This window comes from Physeter macrocephalus, chromosome 2 (genome assembly GCF_002837175.3).
Source record: "Physeter macrocephalus isolate SW-GA chromosome 2, ASM283717v5, whole genome shotgun sequence".
Lineage (NCBI taxonomy): Eukaryota > Metazoa > Chordata > Mammalia > Artiodactyla > Physeteridae > Physeter > Physeter macrocephalus.
In genome coordinates, this window is record NC_041215.1 from 12,188,493 (window position 1) to 12,213,986 (window position 25,494).

Below are 25,494 nucleotides of genomic sequence, written 5' to 3' on the forward strand. Positions count from 1 at the left end.
GATTAAACTCCAAAATATACAAGCAGCTCATGCAGCTCAATATCAAAAAAACAAAAAACCTAATCCAAAAATGGGCATAAGCTCTAAACAGACATTTCTCCAAAGAAGATCTATAGATTTGCCAACAAACACATGAAAGGATGCTCAACATCACTAATCACTAGAGAAATGCAAATCAAAATAACAATGAGGTATCACCTCACACTGGTCAGAATGGCCATCATCAAAAAATTCTACAAACAATAAATGCTGGAGAGGGTGTGGAGAAAAGGGAACCCTCTTGCACTGTTAGTAGGAATGTAAATTGATAGAGCCACATGGAGAACAGTATGGAGGTTCCTTCAAAAACTAAAATTAGAACTATCATATGACCCAGAAATTCCACTATTGGGCATATACCCTGAGAAAAACATAACTCAAAAAGTGTCATGTACCCAATGTTCATTGCAGCACTATTTACAATAGCCAGGACATGGAAGCAACCTAAGTGTCCATCAACAGATGAGTGGATAAAGAAGATATGGCACATATGTATGATGGATTATTACTCAGCTATAAAATGAAATGAAATTGAGTTATTTGTAGTGAGATGAATGGACCTAGAGTCTGTCATACAGAGCAAAGAGAAAAACAAATACCGTATGCTAACAACATATATATGGAATCTAATAATATCTAAAAATTAAAATGGTTCTGAAGAACCTAGGGGCAGGAGAGAAATAAAGACACAGATGTAGAGAATGGACTTGAGGAGACAGGGAGGGGAAGGGTAAGCTGGGATGAAGTTAGAGAGTGGCATTGACATATATACACTACCAAATGTAAAATAGATAGCTAGTTGGGAAGCAGCCGCATAGCACAGGGAGATCATCTTGGTGCTTTGTGACCACTTAGAGGGGTGGGATATGGAGGGTGGGAGGGAGGGAGACGCAAGAGGGAAGAGATATGGGAACATATGTATATGTATAACTGATTCACTTGGTGTAAAGCAGAAACTAACACACCATTGTAAAGCAATTATACTGCAATAAAGATGTAAAAAAAAAAATAACCTTGACATGGTCTGTAAGGGATATGTCTTGTTTCTGAGCCTGTGCTCACCTACCACATTTGTTAGCAATGATGAAACCGGTGACAAATTTATTGTTTCCCATTCTATTTCATGAATGAAGGGCAGTGAGTCACCATCCATTTTCTCCCAGGTAAGTATTACTAATTTTACCATTTTATATAAGGAAATTGTGACTCATGGATAAAAGTTAACACCTGACTAGTAAATTTCAAAACTAGGTTTTGAACTCTCATTTTCTGTCAAAAAGCCTGGTGCTCTTTGCACTTCATCGAAGCTGTTTGTGAGAAGAACCAACATAAAATGTTGAAATGAGCTGAGTAAGGTGTGGACGTAACCTTGTGATTCTTCAATACACTGGTGTGCCTTTTTGCCAGTTCCTTCAGCAAGGCATGTTCTTCACTGAGGAACCTTTATTGCTCATGTTTTTTGTTCTATTCTGGGAGACATCGACCTCCCTCTTCTCTTGCCTGTTTCCTTCTCACCTCTTGGAGAGGTCTTCCCGCCTCAACCCTATTCTTTCCTAACTCAGTTACCATTTTGTTTCCATAACAAATCTTCAATTTGCAATTATCTTTATTTGCCTGTTAAAAAATGTTTCCTTGTTTGTTTGTAGTTGTTATTAGCTTAAAGTTTTAGGGATGGCGAGGAACTCATATGTCTCATTAACTTTGTTACCACACTACCCAGTGTCTGGCATAGAGTAAATGCCCAAACACATACTTGTTGAATAAATGAGGACATTTAAAGTTCAATTGTCAGAGAAAGGATGGGGGGAAGGCAGCTGCCATTCTTTGTGTGTCAGCCACCATGTGAATGAGCAGCCATGAACATCTCTGTCCCTTTGTTTTGATGGAGATACTGAGAATCCTAAACAGGTTACACAGCTAATAACTGGTGTAGAAGGGTGTCAAACCAGGTCCGTCTGTTGTTTTTTTGTCCTTTCTCACCAACCCAGTGGAAGTTCACATTAGTAGATGAGGCAGACAAACTGGTTTTATAATGTCGGATGCAATAATTCTTAAAATATATTTAGAGCCTGGAGTTTTTTGAGAGATGGTCCTATTGAAAATGTCCTGAGATGATTACTGATTTGGTCCTAGACATTGATTTGTTGCCTGCCACAAAGAAAGCCCAGGAAAACTGTCAGTGACTGAGTTGATGGTAAACAAAGCAAAATTTCCTTGGACCAAATTTATAATAGTGTATGTCCCGTGCAAAGAGCGCCATGTGTTTCCTCTTAAACTTTATGAAAAGTTGGATATTGTGGATGTCCCTTTTCTCTCAGGTGAGGAAACTGAGACTCAGAGAACATGCAACTAATGGTACAGGCTCAATCGATTTGTAGGTGGCAGCAGCGTGCTCTGAGGTCGGGCCCCACCTTAACTCCTGCCCTATGTGACCTGGTGTGTCCCCCTAGGCTGTGGTGTCACTGGTGCAAACTCTAGGAGCAGTGACTGTAATGGGAGTAATCATTTTTTGGAGCCCCTACAACATGATGGATGTATACGAAGTGTCTGTCCAAGTGATCTCCTTTAACTCTCAGAATTACTCTTAAGGAGTGAATGGCAATGCTTTTCCCATTTGACAAAAGGGGAACTCAAGACTCAGAGGCTTACCATCTTACACAGAGCATGGACTGTTCAGGAGCATGGACTATCTCTCACGTCATGCACATTTCTCCTGCATGGTGCCTGCCGTTAGGGACAGTAATTTCATTATTTTTAGCCTGTTCTCACCTTTCCAAGGTGCAGGAACAAGCCAGGCAATGAAAGCTCCCAGAAGCAAACATAGATGGAGAGCAGATGAAGCAGGGGTGGAGGTTCTCGACTGAACCCTTTGCTTAGCTCTCGGCTTGGACACCTGTTGGAGTTCCTGCTCTGGCCATCCTGCCCTGATCCTGCACACCTCTGCATGTTTATTCCAAAACAGAGTGGACTCCCCTAGAACTCACCTCAAAGCTTTGTCTGCTAATGATCGAGGGAAAAGGGAGAAGCCCCTTTCCCACAGTGGTTCTGGTTCACACCCTAGGATGACTCTCCAGGATCCAAGTGAGTCCCAGATTGCCCCACAGAGTGGTCATAAGGACAGCCAGCCTTGTCCTCTTCTAAGGGGATAATGGAGCCAGGGTGACTGAGGTGTGCCCACTGTCTTTAGTTTAAGAGCAAAAGTTGGGATGTGTGTTGAGACCCTTTTTCTATTGGGTCCCTGGACTTCTTGGCTAGTCAGGAGGGTTTGCTTTAGCAGGGTGTTTTCTTATAATACCTTGTGACTGATCCCAGCCCTTGGACCCTGATAGCCCCACAGTGATGACAGAGAGGTGACCCTGGAACAGGGAGGAGGAGAGCTGGGTAGATATTCTCAACTCTATGGGCAGAGGCTGGTCCCACATAAGCTGTGTTGGAATAGAAAGATTGTTGGCCCTGGTATCTGAAGACCTGGAAGAGAGGCCTCTCTGTGGCTCAGTCTCCTCATCTGTCAAAGGGATAATGATACTCATCTTGCCCAGGCCCTTGGGAGGGGCAGACCCAGGCCTGCTGTGAGTGGCCATGCACAGCCCAGCTCAGGGATTGCCATTGCTTCACACATGATCAAATGCCCCCATGGCATTACTGTTAGATGACACTGGAAAAAACACAATGGAACAGGGTAAGGATTCCAGGATGAAATAATCAGCAGGTGTTTCTTGAGGCTGGTGTTCCCTTTTTACAGATGGGGAGCTCAGGACCAGCAAGCCAGTTTAGTATGTAACTTACGGGACATGAGGAGCAAAGTCTGTATTCAGACCCAGACCTTCCTGGGTATCTGGTGTCTTCCGAAAAGAATTAACATTGATCAGATTGATTTTTCTGTCTGTCCTTAGCTAGACACTGGAGCACACACGCCCCGCCCACACACACACACCCAGGGCTGTTATCTCAAAGGCAGCATATGTGGGCTCTTCAACTCCTCTATCCTCAGACCCTCTCCCACCCACGTCCCATTGGCTGCTCCTGCTTCCACTTCCCCCACTGGGCCCTGCCAGCTGGCTATGGTGAAGACTGAATAGTATTCTGTTAGGGAGAGAACTACCTTTGTTTTGGAAATTGCTGCTGTAGTCAGACTGATGACAGAAGAGGAAGAAAGGAGAAAACAAGAGAAGACCAGAGGCTCTGCTTATAGAAATGACCCAAATTTTGCCTTCCCCATGAGACCAATGCAGACCTCTCTATTTAAAATGGAATCATGTGCCCCCTTTTCTCCCAGCATGGTTGATCCCTCACCTTTGCTCTTCTCTGTCTCTTTGCCAGAGCAGTCACCACATTCTAATCTACCCTGTAATTTGCTTATTTATCACTTTGTTTATATCATGTCTCCCCCTCTAGACTACACTCCAGGAAGGCAAAGTCTCTGTCTCTTTGCTCAAATACCTCCCAAATGCCTGGAGTGGGCCTGATGCATGGCGGGTCCTCCAAATATATTGAATAAATGCATGAGTTTGGGGAAAGAGGGAGAGCTGAGCCACAGACCAGCACAGAGTGAGCAGCAGTGAACAAGGAGTATTTTCAAGAGCAGGGACTCTAAGGTTTAACGGTAGGCTGGAGGTGTTGGTGTGATGCCTACCCCCAACCCCTGAATCCTCAGTTCCCCACACATCCCGTGTGTGTGTGACAGTGTGTATGAGTGTGTGCACGTGCCTGCGTGTGTGTGAGTGAGTGTGAATATCTGAAGTGGCAGGAACGGCAGGAGGGAAGGGAACTCAAATCCACATTCAAAGCCAGGAGCACCCACAGCACAATGTGAGGGCGGGGCTGGGAGAATCCTGGGCTGACCTGAGCTCTCACCAACAGTGGCTGCCCAGACAGCACTGCCAGACAAACTGCCTGGGGTGTGGGAAGCTGCAGCAGCTGTACCTGTAGGCCCCTCACTGAGGTGCATAGGGCATCCTGCATGCAGGGGCTTTGTGGTCCCTCTACCCTGTAAGGTTACACAGTAAGTTTATCCTCGTCTTGTCTGTAGGACCCTGAGACTTAGTGACGTTCAAACACTTTCCCAAGGGGACCTGAGACCCTTTCCCGAGCCACACAAACCCCATGTAACCTGATTCTGAGTTCTGACTCTGTCCCAGCTGTGTAACCTTGGGCAAATCTGTTATGTTTCTCTTACGTGCCTTGGTTTCCTCAGCTGTAAATGGGTTAATCAAGGTGACAGCTTTACCAGGTTGGCATAAGGGGATGCTTGTGACACATTAACCGGTCATAGAATCCATCTGGTGGGTGACAGCCAACATGAGACAGTGCCAGGGACACACCTTACTCCCTTGCACATTTTGCCAAAGGCAGGTCTTGACCAAAGTTTCTCCCAATTCCTGGAATCTTCAGAGAGTTGACCAACGTCATAGCTGCCTAGGGTTAAGCCACCTATATCCCTATGGTTGAGCAGGGCCCAGTCTGGCCCAGAAGCCCCTCCCTGTAGGCGGCTGTGCTTTCTGACTGTGCAACCACCTGCTATATAAGGGCCCTCACACACCTTCTCCAACCTTCTGCCGGGATCCACCTTCTTCGGGGCAATCTCTGGGCTAGACAGAGAAGGTAAGGGACTGGGGCTGGGCTGTGAGACAGGACCCAGCCTGGGAGAAGCTGAAAGCAGGGGAAGGGCATTCAGTGCTGGCTGGGGTCCAGAGCATTCTCCTGGAATTCTCTTGCTCCTCCAGCAGTGCCCGGGAAGGGGAAGGCTGGAGTGGAGAGACGCTGGGTTTTGCTCTGTATGTGTGTGTGTGTGTGTGTGTGTGTGTGTGTGTGTGTGTGTGGTGCTGTGTCCTTCTCACAGCGTCTGTGAGCTCTTGCTCCTCTGTGTAAGATGAGAACAATTGAGGTAAGACCCTCTCAGACAGCTGAAAATATCCAACAATAAGATGAATAGGAAGGACTTTGCAAAGGGGTGTACAGATGCACTTGGTCTCATTTTCCCTATGGGCCTCTGCCCTGACCCCCAGCTCATTGGCTCCTCTCTCCTGCAGAGGTTGTGCACAGGGCCCTGGGTCCCACCACCTCCAAGATCTGCCTCTCTGCTACATGTCCGTAGGTAGGGTCCTGACCTCTCTGGGCCTCCATTATTTCCCTCTGAAAATGAGGCTAATCATCAGGTCTCTACCACAGGGCTGAGGTGATTTGTGCACTTAACTGATGTGGCTGCTGTGGACTCTTTACCCTCATTTCTTGCCCTCCCATCTCCTCTTCCTTTACACCTACAAGGCTTGAGAGGCCCTTCCCAGGAGGCCCAACCCCTGAACCTCTCTCTCTACTGGGGTTCTGGGCCTGGAGTGGTGACTGGGCATTGGAGGATGCAGGGTGCAATGCACAGAACATCTGCCACAAGCTTCAAACCAAACATACTTTATTTTTCTCCTAGGATCTCTAAATATTGGGGCCATTAGATAATTGATGGGCTGTCTGTCTCCCTCCATTGGGGCTAGTTTCTCTTTCTTTTCACCGACTCTTAATCAGTTAACTAGGGAATCATAGTGTTTGTGTGTGTGTGTGTGTGTGTGTGTGTGTGGTGTGTATGTATGGGTGTGGTGTGTACTTTATTTTTCTCCTAGGATCTCTAAATATTGGGGCCATTAGATAATTGATGGGCTGTCTGTCTCCCTCCATTGGGGCTAGTTTCTCTTTCTTTTCACCGACTCTTAATCAGTTAACTAGGGAATCATAGTGTTTGTGTGTGTGTGTGTGTGTGTGTGTGTGTGTGTGTGGTGTGTATGTATGGGTGTGGTGTGTATGTATGTGTATGTGTGGTGTGGTGTGTATGTGGGGGAGCATGTGTCTGTGGTGTGGTGAGGTGAGATGCGGGCAGTGGCCTGCAACGCCCCAGTGAAAGTCGGTTGCTCCTTAGTAAGTGGCAGCTATTATGGTACAACTCGGCTTTGGACCTGGAAGGACCCTGAATGGAGTCCCACTTTTTGTCTTACAAGCTGGGTGAGCTTGGGCAGCTTCCATTATCCCTCCGTCTGCAGTTTTCTCAGCTGTGGAGTGGGCAAAAATCTTTACAGCAGCACTGTGCCCTGGGACTTGTTCCATACTTGCACTGACCAATACAGTAGCCACCAGCCACATGTGGCCACTGAGCACTGGAACATGGCTGGTGACTGAGAAACAGTATCTTTCCTTGTTATTCCTTCAATGAATCCAAAGGTAAGTAGCCACATGTAGCTCCTGGTTACTATTCATAGTATAAATGAGCTAATGATGAATAAGGGTTCAGTACAGAGCCAGACATTCCCCTTCCATGCTGCTTTGATACACGGGCAAATTAAAATTCTAGGAGCTCTGATTCAGGATCTTTTTTTTTTTTTAATTGAAGTATAGTTGATTTACAATGTTGTGCCACTCTCTGCTGTATAGCAAGGTGACTCAGTTATACATATATAGACACTCTTTTTAAAAAAATATTCTTTTCACTTCATCCCAGCTGGCATGGACTTATACATACTACCAAATGTAAAACAGATAGCTAGTGGGAAGCAGCCGCATAGCACAGGGAGACCACCTCTGTGCTTTGTGACCACCTAGAGGGGTGGGATAGGGAGGGTGGGAGGGAGACGCAAGAGGGAGGAGATATGGGGACATATGTATATGTATAGCTGATTCACTTTGTTACACAGCAGAAACTAACACACCATTGTAAAGCAATTATACTCCAATAAAGATGTTAAAAAAATATTCTTTTCCATTATGGTTTATCACAGGATATTGAATATACTTCCCTGTGCTATACAGTAGGACCTTGTTGTCTATCCATCCTATATATAATAGTTTACATCTGCTAACTCCAAACTCCCAGGATCTTAATAAATACAGCTAAACCTTAGCTATTAGATGACTTTCATGTGCAGAGAGATTGATGACAGGCCAGTCAGAAGTGTGCTGGGGCTTCTGATTGAGCTCTGTAGGTTGAGTGTGTCCAGGTCTGGGGTTTTGGGAGTCAAGTGTGTTGGAGGCAGTGTGGTTAGAGGCCTGGGCCAAATCCAGCTCTAACCCCTCCCAGGAGTGCAACCTTGACTTTGAGTGCTTTACTTAACCTCTTTGGGGCTTGATTTCCCCTTTGAAATGAGGGTGATGCTAATAATAGTACCTACCTGCTGGGTGGAGGAATTACGTGAATTAATGCACATAAGTGTTTGGAACAAGAGTAAGTGCTCAATATGTGCCTGCTTGTTGGAGTGGCGATGGCAGAGACAGAGCTCCTAAGTGCATTATGTGAATGTGGCAAGATACCACCTACAGGATGAACATTATGCTCTGGGACATGAGAGCCCAGCTTTCTTCTTGGACCCCCATCCTCAGTGGGGTTGGCAGTCATCTTTCTACTCCATTTTGTACCCATATTGGCTCTGTAGGAAATGCCCTGGGCTGTGTTTTGTACCTGTGTGTGGATGCCTTTGCAGGCATCTAGGATTGGGAAAACCCAGACTTTTGTGTGTATAAGGGCAGGGTGGAATCTGCATCTTGGCTCGGTGCTCCCAGCTGAGGATGCTGATTCCTTCTGTCACAGGGATGGGCTGGGTCTGTTGAAGTTTGATTGCAACCCTAGGGAATATCACTCCCCAGCAGCCTTCTGATTCCCCAGACTGCCTTCTTTGTGTCTCTTCTGGCTTAAGGCTCTGCAGCCACAGTCTTCGTCCTCAAGAGCCAAATGTCCAACACCATGAAGGGCTTCCTCTTTGCTGGTATCATCGTCATGCTCACGGTTGCAGCTGTAGGTGAGGGAAACCACATGGCCCCCTTTTGGAATGAAGACCCCCTTTTCCACCTCACCATGGTCTTCTCACTCTTGATGCCCTGGGATCCCCTCATGTGACCTCTCATGTCAAGGTGTGGGCAGTGGAGGCTATGAGACCTCTCTGTGCACACTGCCCCCTGTGGTACCACTCAGTGCTGTGGGTCAAGGTTGGGTCTTCCCACTGGGGAATGGTGGACAGTGGGGATAAACTTAATGGGGGTGGCTCCACCTCACAGCTTAATGTTTGGGGGACCCCAGAGGGAAGGGATGCCGTCTTGGCTATTCTTTTACCCTGAGGTGAGTGCAGTGCTTTGGCCAGAGCACACTCTATAAATGTCTCCTGAATGTTGACGATGCCGAACATCTTGTCTTCCCAGAATCCTTGAGTTGTGTGCAGTGTAATTCGTTGACAGACTCCTGTGTTGACAGAAATGCCACTGAGTGTCCCACAAATGCCAGTATCAGCTGTACCAATTTCTTGATGAACTTTTCTCTAGGTGAGCCTGGGGGATGCTCATTATTCCCATTTCTGGAACTTGCACAGGGCAGGTGGCTGGAGGGGTTGGCCAGGAAAGCAAGGCTAAGGCTGGGCTGTGCAAGGAGAGAGGGAGTCATGAAGGCACCTCTCAGGAGAAGCAGCATGCAGGAGTCAGTAACAGTGGTAGAGCCCAGCAAGCAGACAAGCCCTGTGGCTCCTTGGAATTGCTGCCCCTGACTCAAACTTCATGCTAGACCTGTATTAGTGAACGTGAGAAGCAGGGGCAGCTCTTAGCTAAATTACAAAGCAGGCAATTTGCTCTAGGTGTTTTCATTTTTCCATTTTCTGCCCCCCTTTCCCTCTTCTCAGTGTTCCTTCCTGTTCCAGATCCAACATATTTTCACTCAGACTTCCTTCCAGGGTATTCTGCTGGCATGATTGTTACCTCTCTCTCGGAGCATGTTGACTTATTTAAACTTTTTATTATGGACATTTCAAACATACACAAAAGCAGGAAGAAGACTATAATGAACTGCCATGTAACCACCATCCTGTGTCAACAATTAATATTTTGCTATTTTTTCCCCATAGTATTTTATTTTTATTTTTAAAATTTTTATTGAAATAGAGTTGATTTACAATGTTGTGTTAGTTTCAGGTGTACAGCAAAGTGATTCACACACAGACACACAGACACACACACACACACATATATGAATTGTTTTCCATTTTAGGAAAATGGATTCTTTTCCATTATAGGTTATTACAAGATATTGAGTATGTTCCCTGTGCTATACAGTAGGTTCTTGTTGGTTATTTATTTTATATACAGTAATGTGTATATTTTCATCCCAAACTCCTAATTTACCCTCTCCCCATAATATTTTAAAGCAAACCTAGAGAGCATGTTATTTCCCCTATAAACACTTCACTATTCATCTCTGATAAGAACTTTCCCCCCCTTTTTATATAACTATAATACAATTATCACACCTAAGAAAATTAGCTATAATTTAAAAATCTCTTGTAATACCCAGGCCACCTTAAAAATGTTCCAGGTGTTTCAAAGATGTATTATAGTAGATGCATTGGAATTTGGATCCAAACAAAATCCTCACATTGCATTTTGCTATTAGGTCTATTGTGTCTAATTTGTTTAATAATAACGAATATCACTTTCTTTGCTCAATCCCATTGATTTGTTGGAGAAATGGGGCCATTTATCCTGTAGCTGTCTTATATTCTGGCTTTGTTTGATTGCTTCTTTGTGATGTCATTTCACTTGTTCCCCTACTCCTGGTAGTTCCTGTAAACTGCACTCATGCTGTTCAGTAGAACTTTCTTTAGTGATGTTAATGTCTATGTCAATGCTGTCCTATATGGTAGCCACATGTAGCTATTGGTCACTTGAAATATGGTTAGTGTGACTGAGGACTGATTTGTAGGTGGCCACATACAGCTAGGGCTACCATATTGGATAGCTCTGGTCTAGAAGCTTGATTAACTTCAGGTTCAACATCGTGTTGCACATAGACCCATCACATCTACTTGGCTATATTGAGAGATGCTAAGACTGTTCAGTGGGCTCTGGGTGTGTCAGCCTGAACCACCCACTTCTAAGCTCCCCATCAGCCTTTCATCTGGAATTTAAGCTGCATCTCTGATAATCTCCTGCTAAACAAAGGAACTACCTCACGGAGAAGGATTTTTCTCTGCAGGAAACCCTCTCCAGTGTCCCCCAAACTACATTGAGCTGAGGGTGTGTTTTCTGCCCTTGCCTAAAGCAGTTGCTCTTCAGGACCTTTGCCCTCCCTGAACACTCTGTACCCAGGACTGACAGTCTGTGTTTGCCTTTGTGTAGGAGAAAACATCACATTGTACGAGGATAAGGCCTGCTCTGTGGATAATTGCAGCGAGGGCATGGTTGAGACCTTCACAGTCCACGTATCTGCTAATGAAAGCTTTCATTTTGCAAGCCAGTGTTGCCAAGGAAAGGCGTGCAATGACACCAATGACACCATAGGTGGGTGCTGGCCACATCCTTCCTCTGTCTTCCCAGCTCCGTCCCTTCCTTCACCACCTATGGTTCTCACTCTTGGGTGGACATCTTAAGTCTAGGCACTTCAGTGCATATTTGGGTAACATTAACAGCTGACATACAACAACTACTTGAGAAATAAATGAGGAAAACCAGCGCTACTACCATGTTTTCCCCTTTCTCAGTAAGGACAGAAATCACAGCACTCTGAGATGTGTGGGAGGGTACTAGATGCTCATTAGTAGCTTTCAAATTGTGTGGCCTCAGGACCTCTTTCAAGACTCTAAGTCTTAAAAATTATTGAGGACTCCAAATAACGTTTGTTTCTGTGGACTATATCTATCAATATTTACTGTATTAAAAATAAGCCTAAGAAATTTTAAAAATATTTATTAGTTCACTAAAAATAATAAAACTCATTACATGTTACCATTAATAACATTTTCTTTTACATAGAAATAACTATTTTCCAAAACAAAAAATATTTAGTGGGAAGAATAGCATTGCTACATGTTTTCTCAAAGCTCCTTAATTTCTGGTTTAATAGAATACAGCTGGGTTCTCAGATTTGCTTGTTCTCTTAGTCTGTTGCAATCTCACATGTCATGTAGCCTCTGGAAAACTCCATTGTATTTTCATGAGAGAAAGAGAGTAAAAGAAGCAAAGAACATCTTAGTATTATCATGAAAATGATTTTGACCTAGTGAACTCCCTGAAAGGGTCTCAGGGATTCCCAGGAGTCCCTGGACCACCATTTGAGAACTGTTGGCTTAGATCAAAGCCTTCTTTTTGAAGAGGAGAAAATGTGGCCATAGTCATAGAGCATGGTTTATTAATAGCAGAGCTGAGTCTCAATATAATTTTTTTTATCCAAGTCACAATGTTAAATAATGGCCTGTGTTCATTTACTCAGAACTAGATTTAGTAATAGTCACACACCTGTTGGCTAATGTTCAGAATAGCTGGCTACTGTTGACATTAGCTATAGGTTGGTTTTAGCTCAAAATCTTACCTTTCCCTCCTCATCCTAACACCCTCACTGACCACAGTTCTTGAAGACTGGATGGTCTGTAAGGGCAGGTCTGTGAGGTTGTGTGCTGTAAATATTTTGGTGGGACATGGGATGGGATGACTGGTATTTTTATGGCAGGATCTGAGATTCCTGAGAATGCAGAGAGACCCTGAGAGGTCTCTCTGGCTAGCGTCTTTGTCTGCCTTTCCCCTTCCACCCAAGGCAGTACCGTGATATTTGTGATAACACTGTTCTGAATTAATGACTTACTCTACCCAGATCCCCCACAGGAAGAGGTGTCCAGCAACACAGAGTGCCTTGCATGTTATGGATCTAATGAAACTTCCTGTAATGAGACAATCTGGAAATGTTATAAAGAAGAAAGATGTGTCAATCTAATCGTAGAATTTAAGAATGGTATGTCATTTCCTTTTTATGGGACTTGAGTTTAAAACATGTCATGCCTTGGATCATAAATTTTGGATTAACAAAAAAGGCCTGGAGGAGGTTAGTAGGAAGATGGAATAAGGTCAGGATGTCTTTGAGATAGTGAGGCTGTTAATGTAGCTTTGAGCTGGTTGCTATTTCTGCCACCTCAGTCCAGAGTTCATTCCTCCTGGGCTGTCGGTCTCTTGAACCCTGTTCTCTTATGGCTTGTAATCAAGCCAGGCTTGTTTAAGGGCATCATGTCACTCCTGGCATTTATTTCTTTACTAGGGTGAGCTGTTCTGTAGGTATGGGTGGGTCTGACTTTTATTTCGTTTTATATGTACACTTCCCTTCTCTGCATGTCACTGAGAGGTATTGGCTTATGACAGCTTGAGTCACCTGGAAGGAAGAGTCAAATGGGGCTTTAATATCCAACCAATTGAAAAAAGAACAACAACAACAAAATAAAAAAATTCTATTTAACATTTTAGCCATGATCTATTTCCCTGTGGTGATGGTGTACAAACAATACAGCATTTCATACTTTAAAAAAAGTCATTGTAAACTTGAAAATGAACAATACTGATGATCTCTCTCAAAAAAAATATCCAACCAACTGTTCTTTTCTACAAAAGTAATTTGATATTAACCATTATGAGATACAAATTAACCATCATACAATATAAAACCAATAAATATTATTCCTTAAATATTCAGACAAATATTACAGCTGAATATTTAAATAATACATTTATTAATTAGGGTAAGTTAATTACTGTTAAAGGGCAACCTCCAAGTCCTATGGCTCAATGCAACATATGTTTATTTCTTGCTCATGGTGCAGTTTATGGCAGAGTCCAGGGCCCTGGGTTCCTTCCATCTTGAGGCTCTGGCCCCTACCCACTCAGGACTTGGCAGTTCTCTTCTGTATTCTTTTTTTTTTTTTTTTTTTTTTTTTTTTTGGTATGCGGGCCTCCCTCTGCTGAGGCCTCTCCCGTTGCGGAGCACAGGCTCCGGACGCGCAGGCTCAGCGGCCATGGCTCACGGGCCCAGCCGCTCCGCGGCATGTGGGATCCTCCCAGACCGGGGCGCGAACCCGGTTCCCCTGCATCGGCAGGCGGACGCGCAACCACTGCGCCACCAGGGAAGCCCCCTCTTCTGTATTCTTTACGTCTCTTGCCACCAGGTGGGGGAAGAGAAGGAGTGGGGAAAGCAGGAAGGTTTTTACAGGCAACGCCTAGAAGTGAGTGCATCACTCCCTTCCACCTTCTGTTGGCTGGAACCCAGACCTAGCGGTGGCCCAGCAAGAAAGGAAACGAAGCTAAAATGAACAGCCAGTCAGTCTCTGCCACAATATGACTTAGATTAATGAGTTTAAGAGCACTAACATCCAGGTACAATTTGATTTCAACTTTTGTTAAGTGGCAATTATAGTATCAGAAATCGATGCTTAATTGTAATTGCAGATTTCTTAGCGGGGCCAAGCATCACACTTCTGAACTTCTTTTAACATTTAAAAATATAGACTTTATTTTTTAGAGCAGTTTTAGATTCACAGGAAAATTGAGAGGAAGATATAAAGATTTTTCCTATACCCCTTTCCCTTACACATATATAGTTTCCCACTATCAACATCACCCACCAAAAAGGTACATTTGTTACCATCCATGAGCCTACACTGACACATTGTTATCAACCAAAGTCCATTAGGGGTCACTGTTTGTGATGTACCTTCTATGGGTTTCGACAAATGTATAATGACATGTATCTACTGTTATAGTATCATACACAGTATTGTAGTTTCACTGACCTAAAAATCCTCTTACTCTGTCTATTCATCCCTAACCACTGGCAACCTCTGATTTTTTTACTCTTTCTATAGTTTTGCCTTTATCAGAATGTCATATAGTTGGAATGATATCATTTGTAACCTTTTCAGAGTGACTTATTTCACATAGTAATAGGCATTTAAGGATCTTGATGTTTACACAGCTCTGATGTTTAATTCTAAAGGTGTGTCTGAGGGCAAGGATGGCATCGAAGGACATGTTCTTTCTGCTCACCCTATTCCCAGGTGTCTGCAAAGTCCCAGGCTTTGACTTAATCTGAAAGCCAGACAGATCAAAGCCATCATAAATGTAGGATTTTGTTTTTGCCCAAGCTGTATGGCACAGGGAGATCTGCTTGGTGCTTTGTGACCACCTAGAGGGGTGGGATAGAGAGGGTGGGAGGGAGATGCAAGAGGGAAGAGATATGGGAACATATGTATATGTATAGCTGATTCACTTTGTTACACAGCAGAAACTAACACACCATTGTAGAGCAATTATACTCCAATAAAGATGTAAAAAAAATACTGTAGCCATGTGCCAGGCAACACATCTTCCTAACACACTCTAATTCAACCTCCAGCACTGATATTTGCTCTAAAGCAGCAATGAATTGCTTTCTTTACTGGGATGTGGCGGTTTCCCCCTCCTTCTCAGAGCATGTATGGAGTCAGTCTTGAACTCAAATTGCAGCCCTGCCTCTAACAAGTAGCCAGTCACCTCCTCCAGCCCCTTCCTCCCCTGTGAGCTGCCTCTCCTCCAGGGCTGTTTGACTTGCAGCCTACAGAGCAATACTGGCACATAGTAAGTACTCAGTAAAAGGTAGCTGCAATCACAATCACATCTTCTTTGCAAATTCCCTTGTCTTTTCCTAGGACCTGCACCTTAAAACAGGGTTAAACACATCACAACACAGATGTAGAATTAAGACACAGAGGTCTCTCTGCATCTCCTCTGGCTGTTTTTCCCTCTTCTCAGGGAAAACTCAGGCAGAGAGAACTCAGATCCAGAGAGGAGTGGGGATGGAAAGCAGAACCTAGAGGAAGGGATGCCAGGAGCAGCTCTGAAGTGCTGACTCCCTCCTGGATTGAGAGCAGAGGACTACAGAGGGTCTGAGCCTGTCCCTGGATTTCACCACCTGCCAGCTACTCAGGAAAACACTGAAGAGTTCAGTCCCAGGTCCAGCTCTGGCCCTAAACCATGAGCTCAGGTTCGCGTCCACCTCCAGGAGCCTCAGTTTTCCTCCAGGACTAGTTGGGAGAGGGTATCTAGGCCTTCACCTCCACAGCCACTCTGCCATTACCATTTGGTGTTCTTGATCCTGGGTTCCTTCTTCCAAGCTCCTGTGTCAGGAACAGACCTGTTTCAGCTCTTGCAGGTCACTGAGAAGACTAGGGAGGAAGGGCGAAGGGGCTGTGAATTCCTTACTGTCTCTTTTGCATTCACAGAGATGAAGCTCGTGCTGAAAGGCTGCTCCAATGTCAGCAACTCCACCTGTGAGTTCCTGGCTACTGAAAATTGGACGGTTGGAGGAGTCACTTTCCTAAAGTTTGAGTGTGGAGACAGCTCCGATGCCTCCTCAACACCCACTCCCACTACCCTGAGCACTACCCCTGACACTGGCTCTACAGTCTTCTTCACACCCTTGACCCTTGCCAGCCTTCTCCTGCTGGGGTTCCTGCTCTGAGATCTGTACCCTCAAACCCTCCCCTCCCCTGTTTAATTGCTCAGTGAGTAGCAGTAGCAGTCACAGCCTTCCAAGTAATGACCTGTGATAGCCACATTACTCTTTATTATTATTAAAGCATTGGTTCACTCAATGACCAAATCTGTCCTGATAAGTTCTGGGCTGGGCTTCCTTCAAGCCACTGTCCAGCACCACCTCCCAGTCACTTGCCTTTGAAATCCTTGCACCTTTGTGTGTGGGCTCTCAGGACCTCCCTGATCCCTGTCTAATTTGCTTCTGAGAAGCAGACCCTTCCACCTCGCTGGCATCTTTTGCTTACAGCCCTGCGCTTCTGGGGATCAACATGCCACTGTCCCCATCCTCACACTCATGGGGGGCCCCAGCCATAGTGCCCTGTGTTGACCCCAGCACTGATATTTGGCTCTTCAGCGATTGTACTGGCTGTAGTCTCAGGCCCACAGTGACATTGTCTAGGACACTGTCCCCACAAGACCCAAAGGGGGTGCACAGGGGTTGCTGAAATTTGTCAGATTCCCCTGCCTAACCTCCCAGGCAGGGGCATCATGCTGTCAGTGCCCTGCTGACCAGGTGTCTCTTAGCCTTGTGCAGAATGGAACATGGCTACAGAGGCCCAGCCCCTCCTCTCAGAGAACTACTATCAAAGGCAGAGTCCTCAACTCCATAGCAGATACCCAGGGAGCAAGAAAACCATTCAATCCAATATGCACAGAAGCCCAGTTTCAGTAAATAAGGGGGGCCTTGAGCTGGACTCGGAAGAATGGGGTTTTCTGTAATAAAAACTTTTAAAGGGGTAATCCAGTGTGGGTCTTTATTGTCCAGGCTTGCTGATGATGATTAAGACCAAAGCCACCAGAAAGGCCATCTGATGGTAGCTCATCACCACATTCATTTTCATTTATTCATTTATTTATTTAAGTTTTTTATTTTGAAATAATTTTAAATTTCTCAAAGAGTTTCAAAAATAGTTCAGAGGGTTCTAGTACCCCCTCACCCACCTTCCTCTTACATTCATATCTTACATAACCACACTGCAATTACTAAAACCAGGAAGTTAGCGTTGAAACCATACTGCTAAGTAACAGACCTCATTTGACTTTTGCCAGTTTTCACTAATGTCCTTTCTCTGGTCCAGGATCCAATTCTTTGCATTTAGTTGTTATGTCTCCTCAGTCTCCCACACTCTGTGACAGTTCTGGAGTCTATTTTATTGACCAGTTATTTTTCAGAAATTTGAGCTTGTCTGAAGTTTTCTCATGATAAGATTGAGGCTATGTCTTTTTGGCAAGAATCCCACAGAAATGATGTGTCTTGTATCCTTGCATGGAAAGGAACATGGGTACAGAGCCCCAGTGCATCTTATCAGGAGTTACATGATGTTGATATGTCGTATCAACTGGTGATGTTAATCTTGATTGCTTGTTTAAGGTCATATCTGCCAGGTTTCTCCACTGTAAAGTTACTGTTTTTCTCCTTTGCAATTAATAATAAGCTAAGTTGTGCTGCTGTAACAAATAGATCTTACTAAAAAAAAAACTTCGGGGTTTAATACAAGGAAAGTTGATTTCTCAGTTATTTAAACCCATATAGATGTTCCTGACTGGGCAGCTGTCTTGGGCAGCTCCCCTCTGAGAGTGAGGAAGGGGCCAGACTCCTTCTATTCCATGGTTCTCCCATCCTCTGGGATTCTTGGGCTCTTAGTTAAGGGTTCTGCATCCAGCTGGCTGACATGCGGAGAGTCTAGAGGACCATGCAGCATGCCCCAGGGGCCAGGCCTCAATTACATGGCCTGGGAGGAAGTAGTTTATCCGCATGCACCTTGCAGGATCAGGGTGCCAGGATCAGAGCCAGTATGGCTTGGTGGTAAGGGGCATGGCCTCTAGAGCCAGAGGCATAGCTTCAAATTCCAGGCCTGGAACCTTGGGCAACAGATGTCATCTCTCTATGCCTCAGTTTCCCACTACTACTAGAGAGATAGTGATAATGTTTGATGCCTGTGGTTGTAAGAGCTGCCAACATAGTTCCCCTTGTCAAGGAGTAAATACTAGTCTATGCAGATGACTCCAGTTTGAAAGCAGCTCTCCCCATCCTCTAGGGAGAGAGTGGACTACCAGAAAGAGTGATGTGGAAGGTGCATCCCTGGCCCACTTCTCTCAGACCATGCTGACCTCACTGAGGTTATAGCTGCTTCTGTGTCTCAGGATTCCCTCTCCCTTTTCATCTCCTCCCCAGATCTCCATGGCTGCTGCCACCATGATGGCATAGGCCACAGCACAGCTTGCTTACATCTTCAGGTGGCTGCTGACTCCAGGCAGCCAAGGGCACCACCAGAGCTGACCTGCTCTTAGAACCTCCTGGAAGTTCCCCTGCTCAGGTTCGATGAGAAGAAGTGGTACTTTTGGGGAATTGCAAAGAGTCACACAGGAATGGAAATCAGGGCTGAGGACTGGGAAGGCAGCTGGAAGATGAGCAGGGCTGGATCCCAGGAGGTTCCACACATTGGAAAGACTTGGGCTTTAGACCGAGGGCTGAAGAGGGCCACCGCAGAGGTAAGCACAGAAGTAGGAGTAGGATTGGTTTTCCATTCTGGGAGGTTCTCAGACTGTAGGGTACAGGTAGAAAGACAGCAGAAAGACAGTACAGGGAGGGAGTTTAAATGGAGAAGTAGTAGGGACATGCCCAGAGCAAATGCTCTGTCCTGCTGCTGTAATTGAGAGTAATTCACACCATTCTATGCACTTCTATTTGCACTGTTGGCTCCTGCTTCCTCACCCAGAGTAGGGACCAGGGCAAAGCACCACTCCTGCTCAATGTCTACATTCCTTTCCTTGGCTGTCCACACTTAACTCTGGATTCCTGTCTTCTGGGCAGGGTCTAGGACTTCCCACCCAGATAAAGCACTTTGCTGCCAATTCTTCCTTAGTCCCAGCCTGGGCTCCAGCATAAGCCCTGTGTCTGAGGAGGTCCACAGAATTCTATACTCACATTGTACAGTTGGACAAATCATGAATCACTGACTTTCACAGCTCTTTACAGTTGGTAAAGCTCTTTTGCCCAGGTTATTTTATTTTCTTTAGAATTAGCTTCATTCATATATTGTGTGATTTACATACAGCAAAATGTATGTGTACCAACTAGTGAGTTTTGACAAGTGTGCCCATGTAACCACTCCTCCAGTCAAGATGTAGAAGCCCTCTCCCTTCAGACCCAAGGTCCCCCACTCTCCTTGGAATCCACTCTACTCCAACCCCAGGTTCCCACCTGCATCTCCACTGTCCCAACCTGGAAGTGACAGGCAGCTTTTCTGCTTATATTCCATTGATCTGAGCTGCTATTTGGCACCACCTGGACACAAGGCTATGGGCAACATAGGCCCTGGGGAGGTCAGTTCTTCCCAGCAACAACTCCCCCCCCGCCGCCATGGAAGGGGGAGGTCAGGAGACTGTTTCCATCAGGTTCCAAGCCCTTCCACCCTGCCCTCCTCCCCCCACCCCACTCACTTCCTGGGCCGGGAAGACAGAAGGAGGGTGTGGGGTTCTCTTTTTGTGGACTGGATAAAGCACCTGTCGACTGAAAGAAAATGCACAACCTAAAAGCTGAGAATTATGTTTTATTGGGCAAACTTACTGAGGACTTAAGCCTGGGATACAGCCTCTCAGATCTCTCTGAGGGACTGTTCCAAAGAGATAAGGGATGTCACCTACAAATTGGCACTTGCCATCTACCTTTACAAGGATCAAATTATGAGCTGCCACAGCTGCTGACCTTCAACATCCCCTGAAAGGAGTTCAGGGTGGAGATCAGGAATGAGGCCCTCTGTACTCTGGAAAAACTGGCAGAACAAGTCTTCAGATAGTTAGATATTTTCAAGAGACGATTTTATGAGCCCAATTCTTGTATCTCCTCATAACCAGAAAAGCACTAAAATCCTTCATGGTGACGTCTGTCCTTGTGACTAGTAGTAATAACCTTCATGGGACTAGCAGAAAGCTTCTGCAAAAAATATGTGCTGGATTGCACGTACTTCCCCTTCACCAAAATCACATATATATTGACCTTCCCCCCACCTCTTGGGAGCAGCCTCTCAGAGCTCTCTGAAATGCTGTCTCCTGGGCTATAGTCCTCATTTTGGGCCCAATAAAACTTAACTCACAACTCTCACATTGTACATTTTTTTCAGTCGACAGGGAAGAGCCAAGATATTTTGGAGTTTTTGCTGAAATAAAACTGTGTAGTGGGACATCAAAAGATTGCTGCTAATCACAAAAAACAAACATCTCGAGTTAATGATTTTACTTCTTTTCTATGTATGGGAAGATGCAACAGTCTGGGCTCACTGAAATTATCCCTTTGATATGCACCCTAACTATCTAGGGCCATAATCCTGTTTTTCTCCTTCCTGAATTCCCCTCAGGATACACTATGGCGGGGTGGGGTGGTGGGGATGGGGAGAAGGGTGGGTGCAGTGGCTGATGGCTTTATGGTCACAACATACTTTGTTAACTGAAGTGGCAGGCAATATTCTTTGTTCACACACCTCTCAGTTGAACTACAATCTGAACTAAATCTTCAAATAATTCTTGATCTGAAATATGAACTGAACCAAAGCTAAAACCACTAATCACTATGATTCTTTTCAATATCTGTTTTTAACTGGATGAGTGAATATGCCCCAGGGGACTGTGAGAAGAATGCTGGTCTTGATATATTCTGCAGGGACCTTAAGCATCCAAGTGTGACTGTAGATGTGAGCATGGGAGTGAGGAAGGTTGAGAGAAGGGAAGACCCAAGCAAGATGGGCAGTGGACTCAGGACATGGTTGCTCTTATGTTGGGGAGACCAGCCACTTGGGTCAAGTAATTCCAGGGATTCTGGTGTCCCCAAACGTGCTCCCATCAGGGGTGGAGTCAAGATGGTGGCAGGGGAGGATGTGGAGTTCCCATCTCCCCACACCTAGGGCACCTGCTGGACACAGGTGAGGGACCACCACACCCAAGGAGATGGTAGTAACCCCCAAGCAACTGGGTAGGATGAGGGGGGAGTGAGGGGGGAGAAGAAGTGGAGGCTGGACAGGACAAGCAAGCGCCCCTAAGGGGTGGCTGAGAGGGGGGGAGGCGTTCCCATGCCTGGACAGGCCCTCAGGGGCTTGGAGGATCATGGGGGAGTGCACCTAGCATCTCCCCTGCCCAATCAGGCCCCAGAAAGCCTGCAGAGCTCCTGGGCCAGGTCCTCTGCCCTCAGAGGCCCCTTCCAAGACGCACTGGTCCTAGGGGCATAGGAGGGAGGCGGGGGAAGAAGAGGAGAGGCGGGTGGTGAGGTGGGCTCTCTGGGATTGGAGGATCAGGGGAGGTGCAGAGGGTGTTTCCCCCACCCACTCAGGCCCAAGGAAGCCTGCTGTGCTCCTGGGCCTGGTCCTCTGCCCTCCGAGGCCCCCTCGGCTGTGGGGATCCTAAGGGTGTAGGAGAGAGGGAAGAGGGGGGAAGAGGAGGAGAGGTGTGCAGCAGGGACCATCTGGGGTCAGGGGATCAGGGGAGGTGCCTTGGGCATTTCCCCCACCCACTTGGCCCTGGGAAGCCTGCTGGGCTCCTGGACCTGGTCCTCTCCCCTCCAAGGCCAGAGGCACACCTGGTTCCCTCTGGCTGCATTGAGCTTAAGCCCCACCCCCACCCCCTCAGGGTCTTTTCTGGCCCTGTGGGTCCTAAGCATAGGCCCCATCCACCACCTAAACCCTACCCCTACTTAAGCCCCGCCTCCCCACCCCCCACAGCCAAGGCCTTTTTTCCTGCTTTTTTTTCTTTTTCTTTTCTTTTTTTACTATTGTGGTTCCGTTTTACCTTCCAGTTGTTGTTTCATCTATATATATACTTTTTTATTCTTTCTAACATACATGTTTGCTTTCTAATTTAATTTTATTTCTTACTTTTGTTATTGTTCTGCTCCTTTTCTTTTTCTTTTCTTTTTCTTTATGTTTTTTTTGCTGCCCCATGCACCTTGTGGTATCTTGGTTTACAAGCCTGGGGGTTCTGAGTCTGAACCACTGGACTAACTGAGAACCTCAGAGCCCAGGGAATATTCATTGGAGTGAGGTCTCCTGGAGGTCCTCATCTTGGCACCAAGACCCAGCTCTACCCAACAGCCTACAAACTCCAGTGCTGGAAACATCAGGCCAAACAACCAGCAAGACAGGAACACAATCCCACCCACCAAAAAAAAAATGAGATGACAAAAATTATGTCACAGATGAAGGAGCAAGGTAAAAACCTACAAGACCAAATAAATGAAGAGGAAATAGGCAACCTACCTGAAAAAGAATTCAGAGTAATGATGGTAAAGATGATCCATAATCTCAGAAATAGAATGAAGGCACAGCTTGAGAAAATACAAGAAAAGTTTAACTAAGATCTAGAAGAACTAAAGAACAAACCAACAGAGATGAACAACACAATAACTGAAATGAAAAATACATTAACAAAGATCTAGAAGAACTAAAGAACAAACAAACAGAGATGAACAACACAATAACTGAAATAGAAAATACACTAGAAGGAATCAATAACAGAATAACTGAGGCAGAAGAACGAATACGTGAGCTGGATGACAGAATGGTGGAAATAACTGCCAAGGAGCAGAATAAAGAGAAAAGAATGAAAAGAATTGAAGACAATCACAGAGACCTCTGGGACAACACTAAACGCACCAAAATTTGAATTATAGGGGTCCCAGAAGAAGAAGAGAAAAACAAAGGGTCTGAGAAAATATTTGAAGAGATTATAGTGGAAAACTTCCCTAACATGGGAAAGGAAATAGTCAAGCAATTCCAGAAAGTGCAGAGAGTCCCATTCAGGATAAATCCTAGGAAAAACACACCAAGACACATATTAATCAAACTAACAAAAATTAAATACAAAGAAAAAATATTAAAAGCAGCAAGGGAATAGCAAAATATAACATACAAAGGAATCCCCATGAGGTTTTGAGCTGATTTTTCAGCAGAAACTCTGCAGGTCAGAAGGTAGTAGCAGGATATATTTAAAGTGATGAAAGAGAAAAACCTACAACCAAGATTATTATACCCAGCAAGGATCTCATTCAGATTTGACGGAGAAATCAAAAGCTTTTCAGACAAGCAAAAACTAAGAGGATTCAGCACAACCAAACCAGATTTACAACAAATGCTAAAGGAACTTCTCTAGGCACGAAACGCAAGAGAAGAAAAAGACCCACAAAAACAAACCCAAAGCAATTAAGAAAATGGTAATAGGAACATACATATCAATAATAACCTTGAATGTAAATGCTCCAAGCAAAAGACACAGACTGGCTGAATGGATACAAAAACAAGACCCATATATATGCTGTCTACAAGAGACCCACTTCAGACCTAGGGACACATACAGATTGAAAGTAAAGGGATGGAAAAAGATATTCCATGCAAATGGAAATCAAAAGAAAGCTGGAGTAGCAATACTCGTATCCGATAAAATGACTTTAAAATAAAGACTGTTACAAGAGATAAGGAAGGACACTACATAATGATCAATGGATCAATCCAAGAAGAAGCTATAACAATTGTAAATATTTATGCACCCAACGTAGGAGCATCTCAACACATAAGGCAAATGCTAACAGGCATAAAAGGGGAAATCAACAGTAACACAATAACAGTAGGGAACTTTAACACCCCACTTACACCAATGGTCAGATCATCCAAACAGAAAATAAATAAGGAAACACAAGCTTTAAATGACATAATAGACCAGATAGATTTAATTTATATTTATAGGACATTCCACCTGAAATTGGCAGAACACACTTTCTTCTCAAGCACACATGGAACATTCTCCAGGATAGATCACATCTTGGGTCACAAATAAGGTCTTGGAAAATTTAACAAAATTGAAATCCTATAAGCATCTTTTCTGACCACAACATTATGAGATTGGAAATCAATTACAGGAAAAAAAAAACCTGTAAAAAACACAAATACATGGAGGCTAAACAGTGCGCTACTAAATAACCAAGAGATCACCAATGAAATCAACAAATAAATTTAAAAATACATAGAAACTAATGACAATGAAAACAAGAACACCCAAAACCTAGGGGATGCAGCAAAAGCAGTTCTAAGAGGGAGGTTTAGTTCAATCTCACCTCAAGAAACAAGAAAAAACTTAAATAATCTAACCTTACAACTAAAGCAACTAGAACGAGAAGAACAAAGAAAACCCAAAATGAGTATAAGGAAAGAAATCATAAAGATCAGAGCAGAAATAAATGAAATAGAAATGAAGAAAACAGTAGCAAAAATCAGTAAAACTAAAAGTTGGTTCTTTGAGAAGATAAACAAAATTGATAAACCTTTAGCCAGACTCATCAAGAATAAAAGAGAGAGGACACAGATCAATAAAATTAGAAATGAAAAAGGAGATGAGACAACTGACACCGCAGAAATACAAAGGATTATAAGAGCCTACTACAAACAACTATATGCCAATAAAATGGAGAAATTCTTGAAAAGGTACAATTTTCCAAGAAAGAACCAAGAAGAATTAGAAAATATAAAAAGGCTTATCACAAGTAATGCAACAGAAACTGTAATTAAAAATCATCCAACAAACGAAAGTTCAGGACAAGTTGGCTTCACAGGCGAATTCTATCAAACGTTTAGAGAATAATTGACACCTATCCTTCTCAAACTCTTCCAAAAGATTGCAGAGGGAGGAACACTGCCAGAGTCGTTCTATGAAGCCACCATCACCCAGATACCAAATCAGACAAAGACATCACACACAAAAAAGAAAATTACAGGCTAATATAACTGATGAACATAGATGCAAAAATCCTCAGCAAAATACTAGCAAACAGAATCCAACAACACATTAAAAGGATCTTACACCATGATCAAGTGAGATTTATCCCAGGAATGCAAGGATTCTTTAATATATGCAAAGCAATTGATGTGATACACCATAGTAAAAAATTAAGGACAAAAAAACATATGATCATCTCAATAGATGCAGAAAAAGCTTTTGACAAAATTCAACACCCATTTATGATAAAAACTCTCCAGAAAATGGGCATAGAGGGAACCTACCTCGACATAATAAAGATCATATATGACAAACCCACAGCAAACATCATACTCAATGGTGAAAAACTGAAAGCATTTCCTC

At 44.4% G+C, this 25,494-nt stretch overlaps 1 protein-coding gene and 1 pseudogene across 1 annotated transcript in view; one reads left to right on the forward strand and one right to left on the reverse strand.

The window, feature by feature from the left end:
* LYPD8 (LY6/PLAUR domain containing 8) overlaps positions 1–16,335 on the forward strand; it is a 42,551-nt gene extending 26,216 nt beyond the window's left edge. Inside the window, 6 exon segments of the mRNA XM_028498668.2 lie at positions 3,052–3,081; positions 8,740–8,810; positions 9,208–9,327; positions 11,170–11,331; positions 12,638–12,775; positions 16,065–16,335. Of these exon segments, the coding sequence (XP_028354469.1) occupies positions 3,052–3,081; positions 8,740–8,810; positions 9,208–9,327; positions 11,170–11,331; positions 12,638–12,775; positions 16,065–16,303 (760 nt within the window). The 3' untranslated portion in view covers positions 16,304–16,335.
* Positions 16,336–18,737: 2,402 nt separating this feature from the next.
* Positions 18,738–25,494, reverse strand: part of LOC112062276 (TGF-beta-activated kinase 1 and MAP3K7-binding protein 2-like) — a 27,764-nt pseudogene continuing 21,007 nt past the window's right edge.